This window comes from Tamandua tetradactyla, chromosome 7 (genome assembly GCF_023851605.1).
Source record: "Tamandua tetradactyla isolate mTamTet1 chromosome 7, mTamTet1.pri, whole genome shotgun sequence".
Taxonomy (NCBI): Eukaryota; Metazoa; Chordata; class Mammalia; order Pilosa; family Myrmecophagidae; genus Tamandua; species Tamandua tetradactyla.
The window spans coordinates 25,202,131-25,218,175 of NC_135333.1; the positions used below are offsets into that span (position 1 = coordinate 25,202,131).

The 16,045-nt window shown below is 36.9% G+C and overlaps 1 protein-coding gene across 1 annotated transcript in view; it reads left to right on the top strand.

Moving 5' to 3' along the window:
- Positions 1-3,145: 3,145 nt before the first annotated feature.
- Positions 3,146-16,045, top strand: part of LOC143690388 (protein HP-25 homolog 1-like) — a 78,969-nt gene continuing 66,069 nt past the window's right edge. The window contains exons 1-3 of the mRNA XM_077168177.1: positions 3,146-3,247; positions 7,128-7,274; positions 12,495-12,588. Of these exons, the coding sequence (XP_077024292.1) occupies positions 3,175-3,247; positions 7,128-7,274; positions 12,495-12,588 (314 nt within the window). The 5' untranslated portion in view covers positions 3,146-3,174. The remainder of the gene's footprint in view (positions 3,248-7,127; positions 7,275-12,494; positions 12,589-16,045) is intronic.

The window sequence follows — 16,045 nt, forward strand, 5'->3', positions numbered from 1 at the left end:
AAAAAGAAACATGGTCCTAAAATTTACTATCTACAAGAGAAATCACATAACATTCAAAGAGACAAATCAGGTGAAAGTGAAAGAATGAAAAATTATATTCCATGTAAACATTAATGAAAGGATAGCTGGAGTAACTATACAAATATCAGATGATATATACTTTAAGAACTTCCAGAGAAGATGGCAGAATTCGGAGCTCCAGGGATCACTTCTCTAAATCAGTTGGTTAACAGAGCAGAACTTTTAAACAACTACTCTGGGGCTCATAAGGCCAAGGGAACACTGCACAGTATCCAAGAAGAAACAGGAGGAAAAGATTGAGAACGAGTGATAAAGAGCTGTGAGTAGCTCTCTCCATAGTGGTTGATGGTACCTATTCTTCTCCCTTGGAGTCTGGTCAGTAGCTTGCTGTTGCATATAGTTAGGGGCGTAGAATTTGTCTTCCCCATGAAGGGAGAGGGACCTTGGTCACCCACATTGTTGCATGAATCAGGACTTCATTCCTTCTGCACCTGAATAATATCCCCTATACGTATATAACACATCTTAATTATCCATTCATCAATTTATAGGTACTTAGGCTGCTTCCATCATTTGGAAATTATGAATAATGCTATTATAAACATTGGTGTGCAAATATTTGTTAAAATCACTGCTCTTAGATATTCTGGGTATATATCTGGTAGTGAGATTGCCAAATCATATGGTAATTCTGTACTTAGCTTCCTAAGTGTCCATCAGTTGATGTATGGATAATTAAGATGTATTATATACATACGGGGGATATTTTCAGGTGCAGAAGGAACGAAGTTCTGATTCATGCAACAGTATGGATGAACCTCGAGGACATTATGTTGAGTGAAATAAGCCAGACACAAAATGACAAAGGACAAAATTATCTCACTGATATGAACTAATTCTAATAAGCAAACTTATAGAGTTAGAATCTTGAATAGGTTGCCAGGGGACAGAACAGGGGTATAGAATTGGGAGTGGATGCTTAATTTATGCAGAATTTCTATTTATGCTGATTGTAAATGTTTGGTAATGGATAGTTGTGACAGTAACACATTATCATGAGTATAATTAACAGTAGTGAACTATGTTTATGAATGTGGTTGAAAAAAGGGAGTTTTAGATTTTGTATGTTATTAAAAGCAAAGTTTGAAGATAAACATGAGAGTATATAATACAGTGAGCCCTGTTGTGGATGATGGACTGTGGTTAATAACAAATATAAGTTTGTTCTTTCATGAATTATAACAAATGTATGACACTATTACAAGGAGTTAATAATAAGGTGGTGTACTAGTTTGCTAGCTGCTGGAATGCAATATACCAGAAACAGAATGATTCTTAAAAATAGTAATGTAGGGTGGGCAATGGTGGCTCAGTGGCAGAGTTCTTGCCTGCCATTCCTGGTGCCTACCCATGCAAAAAAAAAAGAGAGAGAATTTAATAACTTAATAAGTTGGTAGTTTACAGTTCTAAGGCTGAAAAAAAATGTCCAAATTAAAGCAAGGATATAGAAATGTCCAATCTAAAGCATCCAGGGAAAGATATCTTGGTTCCAGAAGGCTGATGATGTTCAGGGTTTCCCTCTCCACTGGAAAGGCACATGGCAAACATGGTGATATCTGCTTTCTCTGCAGGCTTATTTCATGAAGCTCCCCTGGGGGCATTTACCTTCTTCATCTCCAAAGGTCTCTGGTGGCGTGGGTTTTCTGCTTCACAGTTCTTGTCATCCTGTCATGGCTCTGCTCTTCCAGAATCCCCTATACGTATATAATACATCTTAATTATCCATACATCAACAGATAGACACTTAAGAAGCTAAGTATAGAATTACCATATGATTTGGCAATCTATATTACTAGATATATACCCAGAATATCTAAGAGCAGTGATTTTAACAAATATTTGCACACCAATGTTTATAATAGCATTATTCGTAATTTCCAAATGATGGAAGCAGCCTAAGTGCATCAATTGATGAATGGATAATTAAGATATGTTATATACGTATAGGGAATATATCATTCAGGTGCAGAAGGAATGAAGTCCTGATTCAGAATCTCAAGCTTCTTCCAAAATTATTTCTCCTATAAAGGATTCCAATAAAGTAATCAAGCCCATCTGGAATGGGCAGAGTCACATCACCCTCTATTCAAAAGTTCATACCCACGATTGGGTGACTCACATCTCCATGGAGATAACCTAATCATAATTCCAACCTACATTATCAAATAAAGATTAAGAGAAATGGTTACTTCCACAAAATTGATTAGGATTAAAATGTTGCTTCTCTAGGGAACATAAATCCTTCAAACCAGCACCAGTGGTATATGGAAAAACATGCAACTAACATGAACCATTGAGGTCCTCTTATTCAGTCTTAAGTTGCACTTGGATATCATCTTGAGGTGAAAGGTCAGGGTCTTAAATCTTATCTGAGCATGTGTCTTGCCCTAGGTATTCACACTTTTCACTAAATTTCTCCTCATATATGGGCTCTCAAATGATCCACTCTCCCAAGAAAACTCTTTCCTCTTGACTTCCAGGATACTATTATATATCTCACCATAATCGTTTACCAGGTGGTAAAAATAACTCTTACAAAGCTATTTGCAGCCAGGTATGCTGATTCTGTTCCCGAGTGTTTTTTGGAATAGGGGAGATAGAGAGGTGTACCTAGAGTCAGTCCTTCAGGTAGCGATCAGTTGGGTTGGAACAGTAATACATACACTCTATTTGTGAATAAGTTGTGGTCTGTTCATTGTAGAATTAGGATCCACAATGGTATCATGGAAGACTATCATGCAGACAGTCATGCCAAGCTAGGGAGGGTTGGGGAAAGGGCTGGATTTCAGGATGTTGGTTGCTGGGCCCAAAAAGGGGTCTAGATATACTAAAGAAAACAATTGTGAGAACATCTAGGAAAAGACCTCCTGCATCAGCAGGTCAGTGCTTGGCAGTCAACCAGAAATGGAAGGGAAGAAGACTGCAGAGGAATACTAACTCTCAGTTTCCTCTCTTGTTAATAATTAACCAGAACATTGAGGAGAGAGGGAAACAAATATTTGCAGAAGTTAGAGATTGGTTAATGAAACCATCCTGCCACAAAATTTTGAACATGAACCTTATAATAGAGACAGAGGACAGCTGAGAAGGTTGATGAATACAAGCTTCAATCCGCATGTCAGGATGGCTGAGGAAGAAAGAAGGTGTTTCTCCATGGGAATTTCAGGTAAGGGTCCTTATTAGAGGGGATTTACTTTAATACTCAACTCCATTCTTACCAAGGATATTTCATTTGCTTCATCTTATTTTATTGTTATAATATTTAAAGGGAATTCTTGTTAGCAGTAAAGATAATCATCCATTAAATTTTATGCTTGGTTATTCCAAAGAGATGATACAAGGCTTCACAACTTGGATTGAGGAAGCCACCTCCTGCTCTGTGCTGTGGATCACAAATTTTGCTCACAAAAAGAGCAGGAAGTAGATTAGAGAACTCCGTATTTCTCCCTAAATAACCTGATTTCTCTTCCAATGCAGATAACATTTCACTGTGTTAAAGGAAAACAAACAAACAAATCTGTTAGCCAAGAATCTTATATCTTGCAAAGCTATCTGAAAAAGTGTAGGTGACATAGAAACATTCTTGATAAACAAAAGCTGGCAGAATTTTCTGGTAGCAATCCTGCCTTACATGAAATACTAAACAAAGCTTTCAAGTCTAAAAGCAAGGGACCTCAGATAGAAATTCAAATCCACATGAAAAAAGAAAATAGATCATCAGCGAATACATATATTACAAAAGATAATGTAAATGAATATTTCTTCTGCTTTCTTTTCTTAACGTATATAAAAAGCAGTTGTATAAGCAACTGAATCTATAATATATTTGGGGGACTATGACTTATTTGGTATGTTTTTAAACAACACTGAAAAGAAATTGGGTGAGAGCAAAGCAGTATCAAGCTATGGGAATAACTCTAGATGATAGCTTGAATGCACAGAAACAAATGAAGACAGTGAGAAATAAGTAAAAAAGTTAATATAACTAAAGTTACAATTATATACTTGTCCTTCTTTCTTTGCTCAGCAGCTTTAAAAGACACAAAATTATGCAATAATTATAACAATATATAGTTTGGTTTGTAATGTTTATATGTATGATATGTATAACAATATTGACACCAAAGGGTAGAAAGAGAATAGTCATGCAGGAATAAGACTCTTCTACTTCACTGGAATTAACCCAGATTAATTAAATCTGGATTCGATTCTAATAAGATAATGTATATTGTAACCTATAAAGCAACCACTAAATAAATAGCCACAAAAATATAGCTATAAAAATCATTAAGGCCTTTTTAGAGTCACAAGAAAGCCACAGCAGAGCCAAGCAGAGCCCCAAGACTGAGGGAACCACAGAGTCCACCAGCCAGAGACCTTCAGAGATGAAGGAGAACACCCCCAGGGGAGCTTCATGAAACAAGAAGCCAGGAGAGGAAGCTAGCAGACTGTTGCCATGTTCACCATTTGCCTTCCCAGTTGAGAGAGAGACGCTGAACCCATTGGCCTTTCTTGAGTGAAGGAATCTTCCATCTCCTGTTGACCAGAACTCCCACCCAAAATAACCTTCAAGAGCCCCTCTCCCTCCCCAATTTTATGAGGCCTGAACTCTTTTCTAAGAAGCATGCTGACGATTTTGTTGAATTTTACCAGGATATTGAGAAGGAGTATGAGTCAGTGGACTACAAAAACTTTTGCAGCCATTTCTGCTTAGGTGAATGGAGGCTGAAGTAGCCACAGAGCTTGCCAAGAAGAAAGGAGTTATATATCAAGGCATGTCAGCACTGCGGAAAAAATACTACAAGGCCATTTTTCTGAAAGACCTAGGTGTGGAACCAGAGGCTTTTGAAATTGGAGACCATCTAATTGAGGCTAATAGCAAACTTCACCTGCTGGATAAGTTGTTGGCATTTCTATATTTCAGGGGCCATCAAGTCCTACTTTTCTCCCAGATGATCAAAATGTTGGATATTCTCCAGGACTACATGGATTACAGTGGTGACTTCCTTTGGTCATGCTATTGTTCAAGCTTTTTAAAATCTTTATGGTCCAGATGACACCAGGAGGAGTCATCAACAGGATCAGGCATGAAGTATGGGAATGTTAGAGAGGAAAATAGCACAAGACCATTATTCAAAATGCAAAGAAGATCAAAATTAAAAAGAGAGAGGTATGAGAAGGCAAGGATTGACAGCAGGGTAGAGACATGAACAGAAATTAACACTTAAGTTCCCTAAACTCAAGTAATTTAAAATTATGGGCACAAATGTTGCAGAAAGGATTCCTGAGTATTTTTGAAAAGGCACAATAAACAGTTTCAGTGACAAAAACATCATTAAAAAATTAAAATGTTACATAAGGATTTTTCACCTAATGAAAAGACAGTAATAAAAGATGTGTCTTAGATTGCCAGGTACGGCAATCTAAGTTATGACAAACACTTCATAATGAATTGACTTAAACAAGAAGTGTTTATTTTCCTTTGGTTTTGAGGACAACAAACCCAAAATCAGAGCATTGCAAGGCCATGCTTCCTCCCCAAATCTTGAGCATCTGGTGCTGGCTTGCTGCCACCTTTGGTATTCCTTGGCTTGTATGTCTGCTGACCATCTCATTGTGATTTCTTTCTGTCTCCTTTTATCTGCCCTTCCAGTTTCTGCTGACTTCTGACTTCTGGACCCTCTGGCTATCTAGGAATATCATCACATAAAAAGAACTCTAGTCATATGGATTAAGACCCTCACTCATTATGGCCATGCTTAATAGATTCTTAGAAGGTCCTATTCACAAATGAGCCCACACCTTAACTTAACATGTCTAAAGGTTGCCATTCATAAAAAAAAAATTCACACATGAAGGAATATGGACTAAGATCAGAATGTGCTTTTGATTGGTTACATAATTCAATCACGAATTTCAATCAAAATTTACAGTTGTGTGGAATTTAAACAAGACACCCTTAAATAATGAATGGGTCAAGAAGAAATTAAAATATAAAAAAGAAAATATACAAACATGAGCAAAAATGAAGATACAACCTACCAAAACTTATGGGATATAGTTGAAGCAGTACTTAAAGGGAAATTTTAAGTTGTGAATGCCTAATTAATAGTATATTGGAAAGGCCACCTCTTTTCATTTGTTAAAGCTGCTAGCATGCAATATACCAGAAATGGATAAGCTTTTATAAAGGGAATATCAAGTTACAAGTTAGCAGTTCTAAGGCCTTTAAAATGTCCAAACTAAGGCATCCAAAGAAAGAAAGGTTGTATAAAGAAAGGCCAATGTCTGTCACATGGGAAAGCACAGGGATCATGTCTCTTGGTCTTTGTTCTTGCTTCCATTGCCTTTAACTTTTGATTCCAGAGGGTTTCTCATTAGGCATCTGAACTAGCTGCTCTAATCCAGAACTCTGTATTTCATCTCTTAGCTTAGCATCTCATGAAAAACACATGACAACATCTGTTGGGTTTTTGTTCTGGCCTAGCTCTATCAGCTCTCTCAGTTCCTGGTTATCTCCTGGGGTTTCTGTATTTCTAAATATCTATGTCTAAGCTTTCTCCAAAATGTTTCCCCTTTTAAAGGACTCTAATAAAGTAATTAAGACCCACCATGAATGTGGCAGAGTCACATCTCCATCTAATCAAAAGTTCACACCCACTACTAGGTGTGTCACATCTCCATGGAAACAACCTCATCAGAAAGTCACACTCAAAACTGAGTGAGTTACATCTCCATGGAAGCAAACTAATCAAGAGATCTCACCTCCAATACATTTTCCCCTGCAAGATTAGATTGGGATTAAAAGAATATAGTTTTTATGGGGGTAAATAACAGATTCAAACCAGTATACCATCTAAAATCCTTTGACAGCATATGGCTGACTCTTGACATTGAAAGTTTTGATCTTATGAATATATAGACCAAGACACCATATACTTCGTGAAGTGCATGGGATTTCCTTCTGCCGCAGAGAGGAGAAATCAGCCATTAAATATCTTTAAGTTGGTGTTTGTGAAAGGCTGTCCTTTGGTCCTGTGCTGTAGGTCTCTGGATGCTGGCCATGTCTCTACTAATGACAAGGGCAGTGGTTGAAGTTTCAGCAGATTCTGTGACTTATGAAACTCAGGGACCTCCAGGACCTCCAGGACCCCATGGACCTCCAAGAATCCGTGGACCTGCTGGATATCAAGGTATCCAAGGTGCCTCTAGCTGAGAATATGAGAAACAATTTCCTTTTTCCTTCTGCTTAATTTGTCTACTTTCTCTAAAGCTGAAAAGTTTATTGAGCCATGAAATCTCCTAGGTATCCAGAATGGTCACTAATCACTAAGAAAATGAATTCTGGTTTATAATGGCCACAGACTTTGTGACTTGCAGATCAGTCTAAACCCATTATTGACTGGTGGTTAACCCTGGATTCTTTCTGACAAACCTCAAAAGCTTTCTTAAAAACAAGTATCTCTGGGCCACACTCAACATATTCAATCAATATCATCAAGTGTAAGACAGGGATAGCTGTATCATTTTAAATATCCCAGATAATTCTGATTCGCAGCCAAATTATAGCACTACTGTCCTAGCACATGCACATATATTACTAGATATTCTTTATGCCAGAATAAGTTCCCTTTCACAAATAAGGAAACTGGGGTTTATTGAACTTCAAATTTTTTTGTCTATATATTCAGATATCTTTTGGCCAAGCTAGTTTACCAATCCACATTTTAGTACTTTACACACAATTTTTTCAAGTAAAATAATTAACAGTAAACACTAATCTAGTACTCTCACTGTGCTGAGGAATATGCAGGTAAGTTTACATGCCTGTTTATTGAAGCCAGTCAGTTGGGTGGCTGCCTGAAAAGCTGACTAGGAAACTCATCTGGGGCTTTAGTTCTCAGAACTTGCCTTATAGATAAAAGCTGCTGGTGAATACTTAATCAGTTTAAGAAACATTTAAAGAGACGTGGGGCAAAAGATTACGTACTTTAAGTTATACAATAGAGCACCTGGAACGTGAAGAGATTCTATTTTATGGGATTAGAGGGAACATTCAAATTCCTTTAAATGGAGCAATTCCTAAGGCATAAGAAAGCACTTGCCCATAAAAGATGAGACTCATCAAAGATGGTAAGGACCTTGTACTTTTCATTCACCTTGGGTTGTTTTTCTTGATAGGGGAGCTAAGTACTTAAGGAGACCACCTGCCAATTTTGATCCAATTTGTAAAGCCTGTGAAATGTGATTTTTTTCTTTGTATAATTTGTTTTTGCTAGTTCCTTGCCCTCAAGGTAATATCTGTCATATCACTAGCTGGATACAAACTTAAGGAACAGACAGCTCAGGGACAAACTCCCAAAATTAGCACATAAAATTATTAAAATATACAGTGTGCAACAAAACATCATGAGGCAAACAAAAACAGGAAGTGATGATCAATATATAGTAACAGGATAAAAATCCCTAATCTATCCATGGAGAATGCCAGACTTTGGATATAGCTGATAAAAGCTTTTAAAAAAATGAATGAAACACATGAGATTAACAATAAAAACAGAAATTTTAAAAAGGAACTGAACAGAAATATTGGATTGAAGGCAACAATAACTTAAGTGAAAATATCCATAAAGAGTTTCAACAGTAGACTAAAGCTGGCAGAAGAAAAAAATCAGTGATTTAAAAAAAGGATGATTGAAATAAATAGGCAAAGCAACAGAAAGGAAAAAGGATGAAAGAAAGTGAACAGTCAAAGAGACATAAGGGACAATATAAGTGCACCAATAGGCACATTATGGGACTCCCAAAAAAGAGATATGCTGGTTTGAAACTATTATGTACCCTGGAAAAGTTATGTTTTAATTCATATCCAATCTTGCAGGAGCAACCATTTCTTTTAATCCTGATTTAATACTATAGGTTGGAAAATTTGATTAGATTATCTCCAGGGATAATCTGTGGCATGTGGCATGCCCAGTTGTGGGTGTGACCTTTTGATTACATGGATTCCAGTAAACTAACCAAGACCCATCTCCTGTTCCAGGTGAGTCTTGATTAGTTTACTGGAATCCTTTAAAAGAGGAAATATTTTGGAGAGAGTCAGAAGTGACTCTAGTCTCAGAGCTGATAGAGGGGGCAGACATTGATGCTTGGAGAACAGTTGTTTCAGAGACCAGAGACACAGATGCTGGAGATGCTTGGAGCCCAGCAGATGTTGCCATGAGATGTTAAGCAAGCCAGAACCTGAAAAAGCCCACCAGACTGGCTGAACTAACAGAAAAGACAGAGCCCCAGGGGAGCTGTTGATAAAGGCTGGAGTGAAAGCTAGCAGACAATGCCAGATGCTTTTCCAGCTGAGAGAGAATGCCCAAACATCATTGGCCTTCTTGAACCAAGGTACCATTCCCTGGATGCCTAAATTTGGATATTTTCATGGCCTTAAAACTGTAAATTTGCAACTCATGGAATTCCTCTTTTGTAAAAGCCATTCCAGTTCTGGTATATCACATTCCATCAGCTAGCAAGCTAATACAGATTTTGGTACCGGAAGAGTGTGGTGCTGTGATGGTTTGCAAATACCAAATATGTTGGAATAGTTTTTTAAATATATAAGGGGAAGATTCTGGAAGAATTGTGGGGAGCTTGATAGAGAAAGCCTAGAACGCTTTGAAGAGACTGTTTGTAGAAATTTGGACTCTAAAGATAACTCTCGTGAGGCTTTAGACTGAAATGGTGAATGTGTCATTCCAAACTAGAAGGAAGGTATTATTTGTAGATGGAAGGCAGAATTTGAGAATGGTAAACTTGAATATTTAGCAGCAGAAATTTCCAAACTAAATGTGGAAAATGTATTTTGGCTTCTCCTTGAAGCTTATAATAAAATGCAAGAGGAAAGAGATAAGTTGAGAACTGAACACTTGGGTATGAAGAAAACAGAAACTGGTGTTCTGGAAAATGTGGGGCTTCCAGAAAGAGAGACCCCAGTTAATAGGGCCCTACATGGAGATTTATCCAAGCATAGAAGTAGTCAGCCATTACAGAACAACCTAGGATTGGAGACTGAGTTATCCAAAGAGGATTTGTGGAAAGTCCTTTTGTCTGATGGGCATAATCCCAGCATATTGTATAGAAGACCAACAAGAGTGTTGTGGGATCTGTATAAACCAAACCACTGCCAGTTGAGACTAAAAAGGACAGAAAAGGGACAAATTGAAGGGAAAATATCTTCAGTGGCAGAAACATGGAGTTAGGAAATCTCAGCCAGGAGAGTGGTGAGTTGGCCCGGAAGACAGAGGGCGGGCCTTCCACTTTATTATTCAGGAGGAGTTGTGCCACCTCAGACCTCAGAGAGAGTGGAGCACATAAATGGGGGGTTTGGGGGAGTCTAGCCAGAACCGCATTTTTCTGGAGGGGCTGAGTGTGTACCTTGGAGATGGCAGAGAGCCTGGGTATGGTCCCAATGTATGGAGAGGGCAGAGCCAAGAAAAAGGTGGCCTCCCCAATGAACTCCAGTGTTGTAACACACTCCAGCATTTGAAGAGAGAGCAAGGACACTGCCTAGGCCCTGGGAAAGGGTGGGACTGCAGCTTTCTAAAGTCCCAAGGATAAATGACTCTCAGACTTAGAAATCTAATGGATTTCAGAACTTACTTTACAAGTTTTTGGAAATTCTGTGGGTCCCATGACCCCTATTTACCTTTCAATTTCTCCCTATAGCAATGGAAACATGTATCCTATGACTGTCCCTCCTTTGTATATCTGCAGCAGAAAACTTGTTCTGAGTTTTATAGGTCCAGAGCCAGAAGAAAATTTTTTCCTTAGAGCAGACCATGCCTGAAGCTAACTCGTGATGGGATTTTGTAGTGTTTTTTAACTTCGCATTGTGTTCGTATTGTTACTGAAATGACTTAAGGCTTTTATGATATTGTGATGGAGTGAATTTATATTGCATATGGATAAACATGTCTTTTTTAAGGTACAAAGGGTGAAATGTGCCAGTTTGAAAGTACTATGTACCCTAGAAAAGCCATGTGTTAATGCATATCCAATCCTGTGGGAGCAACCATCTCTTTTATTCCTGATTTAATATTGTAGGTTGGAAACTTTGATTATATTATCTCCAGGGAGATGTGACCTTCCAGTTTTGGGTGTGGCCTTTTGATTACACGGAGATGTAACTCAACCCAATCCAGGTAGGTCTTCATTAGTTTACTGGAATCCTTTATAAGAGGAAACATTTTGGAGAGTCAGAAATGACAGAGCTGACAGAGGGAGCAGATATTGATGCTTTGAGAACAGTTATTTGAGAACAGAGACACAGATGTTGGAAATGTTTGGAGTGCAGCAGTTGTTGTCATGAGATGTTAAGTAAGCCAGAAACTGAAGAGGGCCAAGGAAAGCCAAGAGATGAAAGTCAGCCCTGGAGAAGCAAAGTAAGGAACCCCCATGTCAATGGAGGCTGAAAGCAACAGAATCCTGAAGCAAGGGACCAGCAAATGCCAGCCATGTGACTTCTCAGCTGACAGAGCCGTTCCAGACCCATCACCATTCCTTGAGTGAAGGCAACCTCTTGTTGGTGGCTTAATCTGACATTTTTATAGATTTAGAACTGTAAATGTGTAACTTATTAAATTCCCTTTTTAAAAGTCATTCCATTTCTGGTATATTGCATTCTGGCAGCTTGCAAACCAACATGGAGAAGAAAAGGAGAAAAGAAAATAATGGCCAAAAGTTACCCAAATATAGCTAAAGAAAATATTATATACCTTTAAGAATCCCAGTGAACTCCCAAATAGTTTAAACTAGCAGAGGAACATGCCAGGCACATAGTAGTAACACAATCCAGTGCCAAAGATGAGAGAGTTCTGAAGGCTGCAAGAGAGCAGCAACATGTTATGTGCAAGAAAGCTCCGATAAGTTTCAATTTCTCATTAGAAACCATAAAAGCAAGAAGGCAGTGGAACAACTTATTTAAAGTGCTGAAAGAAAATAATTGGAAACTAAGAATTTTTTATCTACCAAGGCTTTTTTTTCAAAACTGAGGAAGAGAGTAAGACATTAACAAAAACTGAGGTTATTTGTCATTAGTAGCCATGCTTTACAAACCTTCAGTAATGTAGGTTAGTAGTATAAAAAGTTGATGTTTTTAACTTTCTATTTGATATTTTGAGAACATGTGTACAGTTTTTTTTAAGTTTATTATTTCCTTTATTTATTTAAAATACTGAACCATCATTATCTTTGTATTTGAAAATATGCTAAGGAGTTGTGGCAAGATGACACAAAAGTCTCTTTCACCTCCAATAGTCCATTATTCTGCACTCTTTACATCTTTTTAGTTTACACTGACCATTCTATAACAAACTCATTCATTTTATACCTTTGGTGATACCTTTTCCCTTTTTTTTTTTGAGGTGGAGGCAGTGTGCATGGTCTGAGAATCGGACTTGGATCTCCCACATGGAAGGCGAGCACTCGCCCACTGAAATGCCTGTGCACCCTCATTTGGTGATATGTTTTAAAGAAAATTTAAGAATCATAAATATATATGGCTTAATCAACTTTTTAATAAATTGTGAATCTTTATCAAATATTTAATCAGCAGTTTCAGGTTGTCATTAAATATCCAAGCCAAAATCTGAAGCCTTAAAACCCATTTATAAACATTCATGTTCCAAAGAAGTCTGATGACTATAATTGTACATATATTAATGTCTATTTTTAAAACAACAGCTACCATTTATTTATTTATTTACCAGACACTATGTTAAGTACTTCATAAACTTGGTCTGATTTCATCTTTCACCAAACTCTAGGAAGCAAACACTGCTCTTAGCCTCCTTTTGTTTGATTTTTTATTTTATTCATGGTCTTTACATTAGAAAGACAATTTAAACATCAAATTTCAGAAAGTTCTATTACTTTAACCGGTAGGAACAAATATATATAATCACCCTTCTTTATTTGTTTGATCACATTATTTGATTATTTCTCTGAAATGGGGATTTCCTTTCTTTCCCGAAGGGCCTCTTTTTCTGACTTTGTTTTGGTAGGTGCTTAATCTATTGTGTATTTTAGATCTAAACTAGATTGACACTCAAATGCCCCATCTGTGAAGTTCATGCCCTTCATTGTCTACTCTGCATTCATGCTGTCCACCAAATTTCTACCTCTGGTTCTCTCTTTTCTTTTTATTTTCTCTCTTTTTTTTAAGTTGAGAAGTTTCATACATAATTTAGTTCTTTTTCTTTTTCTTTTTAGTGGAAAATAAAATATATACAAATAAGCAATAAATGTTAAAGTACAGCACAACAATTAGTTGTAAAACAAATTTCAGAGTTGATATGGGGTACAATTCTACAATTTTAAGTTTTTACTTCCAGCTATTCTAAGATACAGAAGGCTAAAAGAAATATCAATATAATGATTCAGCAATCATACTTGTTTGTTAAATCCTGCCTTCTCTGTATAACTTCACATTCATCTTTGATCTTTCTTCTACTCTTTAAGGGTGTTAGGGCTATGCCCATTTTAACTTTGTCATGTTAGAAAGGCCTATTGATAATATGGGATATGTATTTCAGGACTTATCAGGTCCAAGGACACATCTGGAGTCTGTAGGTTTCTGGAAAGTTACCTAGTGCCTGGAACCTTATGTAAGATTGTAGAATCTTACATAATACTCTAGGTGCTCTTTAGGATTAGCAGGGATGGTTTTGGTTGTGATTTGGCAAATTATGGTAGGTAGTAACATCTAACTGAAGCTTGCATAAGAGTCACCTCCCCAGAGTAGCCTCTCGAATCTACTTGAACTCCCTCAGCCACTGATACCTCATTTGTTACACCTCTTTTCCCCATTTTGGTCAGGATGGCATTGTTGATCCCACAGTGCCAGGGCCAGACTCATCCCTGGGAGTCATCTCCCACACCACCAGGGAGACTTTCATCCCTGGATGTCATGTCCCATGTTGGGGGGACAACAATAATTTCCACTTCCAGAATTGAGCTTAGAGAGATAGAGAGGCCACATCTGAGCAACAAAAGAGGTCCTCCAGAAGTAACTCTTAGGCATACCTATAAGTAGGCTAAGTTTCCTCACTGCATACATAAACTTCACAAGAGCAAGCCTCCAGATCAAGGGCTTAGCCTAGTTTTTCTGGTATTCCTAATGTATGACACAGTATCAGGGGATTCTCTGATGGTAAAGTTTAATAGCTCCATATTTTTTCTCCCATCCCTCAAGGGACTTTGCCAATACTTTTTGATTATCTGCTTAATATACTCTGAGATATATCCAGGCATTACATGAAGCTATATAGGATTAAAGACCCTCATTCTTATTCTGGCCTCCTTGTATTTGGATTGTCTAAATGGTCTATGCAGACAGGTTGAATTAGGTTATGTATTACAGAAATTTAGGTTCTGGACAAAACAGACCTTTCTTCCTTTGGTCTGAAAGAATAGATGAAGTTCTAAAGTATAGACAATATCTTCTTTACTTCTCTATTCTGAATTACCTTAATCCTGACCCAATATGCTTCTATCTTATCTCTAAGCACCAGGTTATACATGTATAAAACAGCCTCTCAAAATCCAGAAATAACCATTACTGCTACAGACTAAATGTAACTGCTGTAAGAGCTTACAATCTTGGCCCCTCGTTTTTTATAAGTATTTTCTAAATGAGACCATACAGTAATTGCTCTTTTGTTTTCTGGCTTATTTTTCCTCACCAAATGTCCCATAGGTTCATTCACAATGTTGCATGCCTCACAGCTTTGTTCCTTTTTGTAGCAGCACAATATTTGATCATATATACACACCACCAATAGCCAATCTACTTCTCAGTCAGTGCATACTTCAACCACCTTCATTCATTGGGCATCATGTGTAATGTCCAAAGTCAGCAGTCCATCAACACTCTCAATTTTAGATAAGTTTTATTGTTCCCAAGAGAAAGGTAACCAATAAACACACTCTCATCAAATAGAATATCTAAACTTCCCCTTAACTCTTGTCCCTCCTACCATTATTTACCCCTGGTGTTGCTGTGGTACTGCTGATGTTTTCCCGTTAAACATAGTCCATAGCATGGAGTAGCAGTTTTCTCCCTATACCCTGAGCTTATACACTCTTTGTACAAGATTCATACCTTTGCAGTAGTTCATACAAGAACTTACTCATTTTTTTATTTATAATTGTAGTGTTAATCAGTGGGTGTACACAGTTTTGATAGCTAATAAAATGGTACACATGTTAAGGTTTAATATTAGAATTCAAGAAACTCTGATGTCTGGATCTCTAAATTTTTTCCTTGTTCATCTTTAAATTGTTTTATGAAACCTACTGTGCAAACATAGGTTTCACAATGATTATATTTTATTCAATGTACCTATGAATGAGCTAACCAAGTATGGATAATTGGTGGTTAAGATTTTCATGTATAAATTGTAGAAACATTTGCATCTTTATATTTTCCTGAAATGCAAAACTTGAAACTGTTCAGTAACCTAGGTCATTAATATAGTAAGGTTGTTATTTATATTAATTTTTTACTTGGTATTTTGAGAACATTACAGCTTTGAAAGCTAATCAAATGATATTTAAGTTAACATTTAATATTTAGAATTTTAGAAGATCTGGTATCTATATTCATAGATGCAAGACAAATACTAAATGAAAGATTTTCTTTTACAATAATAACTTTGAATTTTAATGGAATAAACTGACTAATTAAAAGAAAAAGGTGGACAGAACAGATTAAATAATATGATCTTTCTAAATGCTGCTCACAAGAGACTTATCTTAGACCCAAAGACACAAACAGATTGAAAGTAAAAAGATGGAAATAAATGTTCTATGTAAGCTTTAACCAAAGGAAAGCATAAGTAACTATAATAATGTTAGAGAAAATAGATTTTAAATGTCATAAGAGATAAAATTTTCATATGTTATTTGTAAAAAC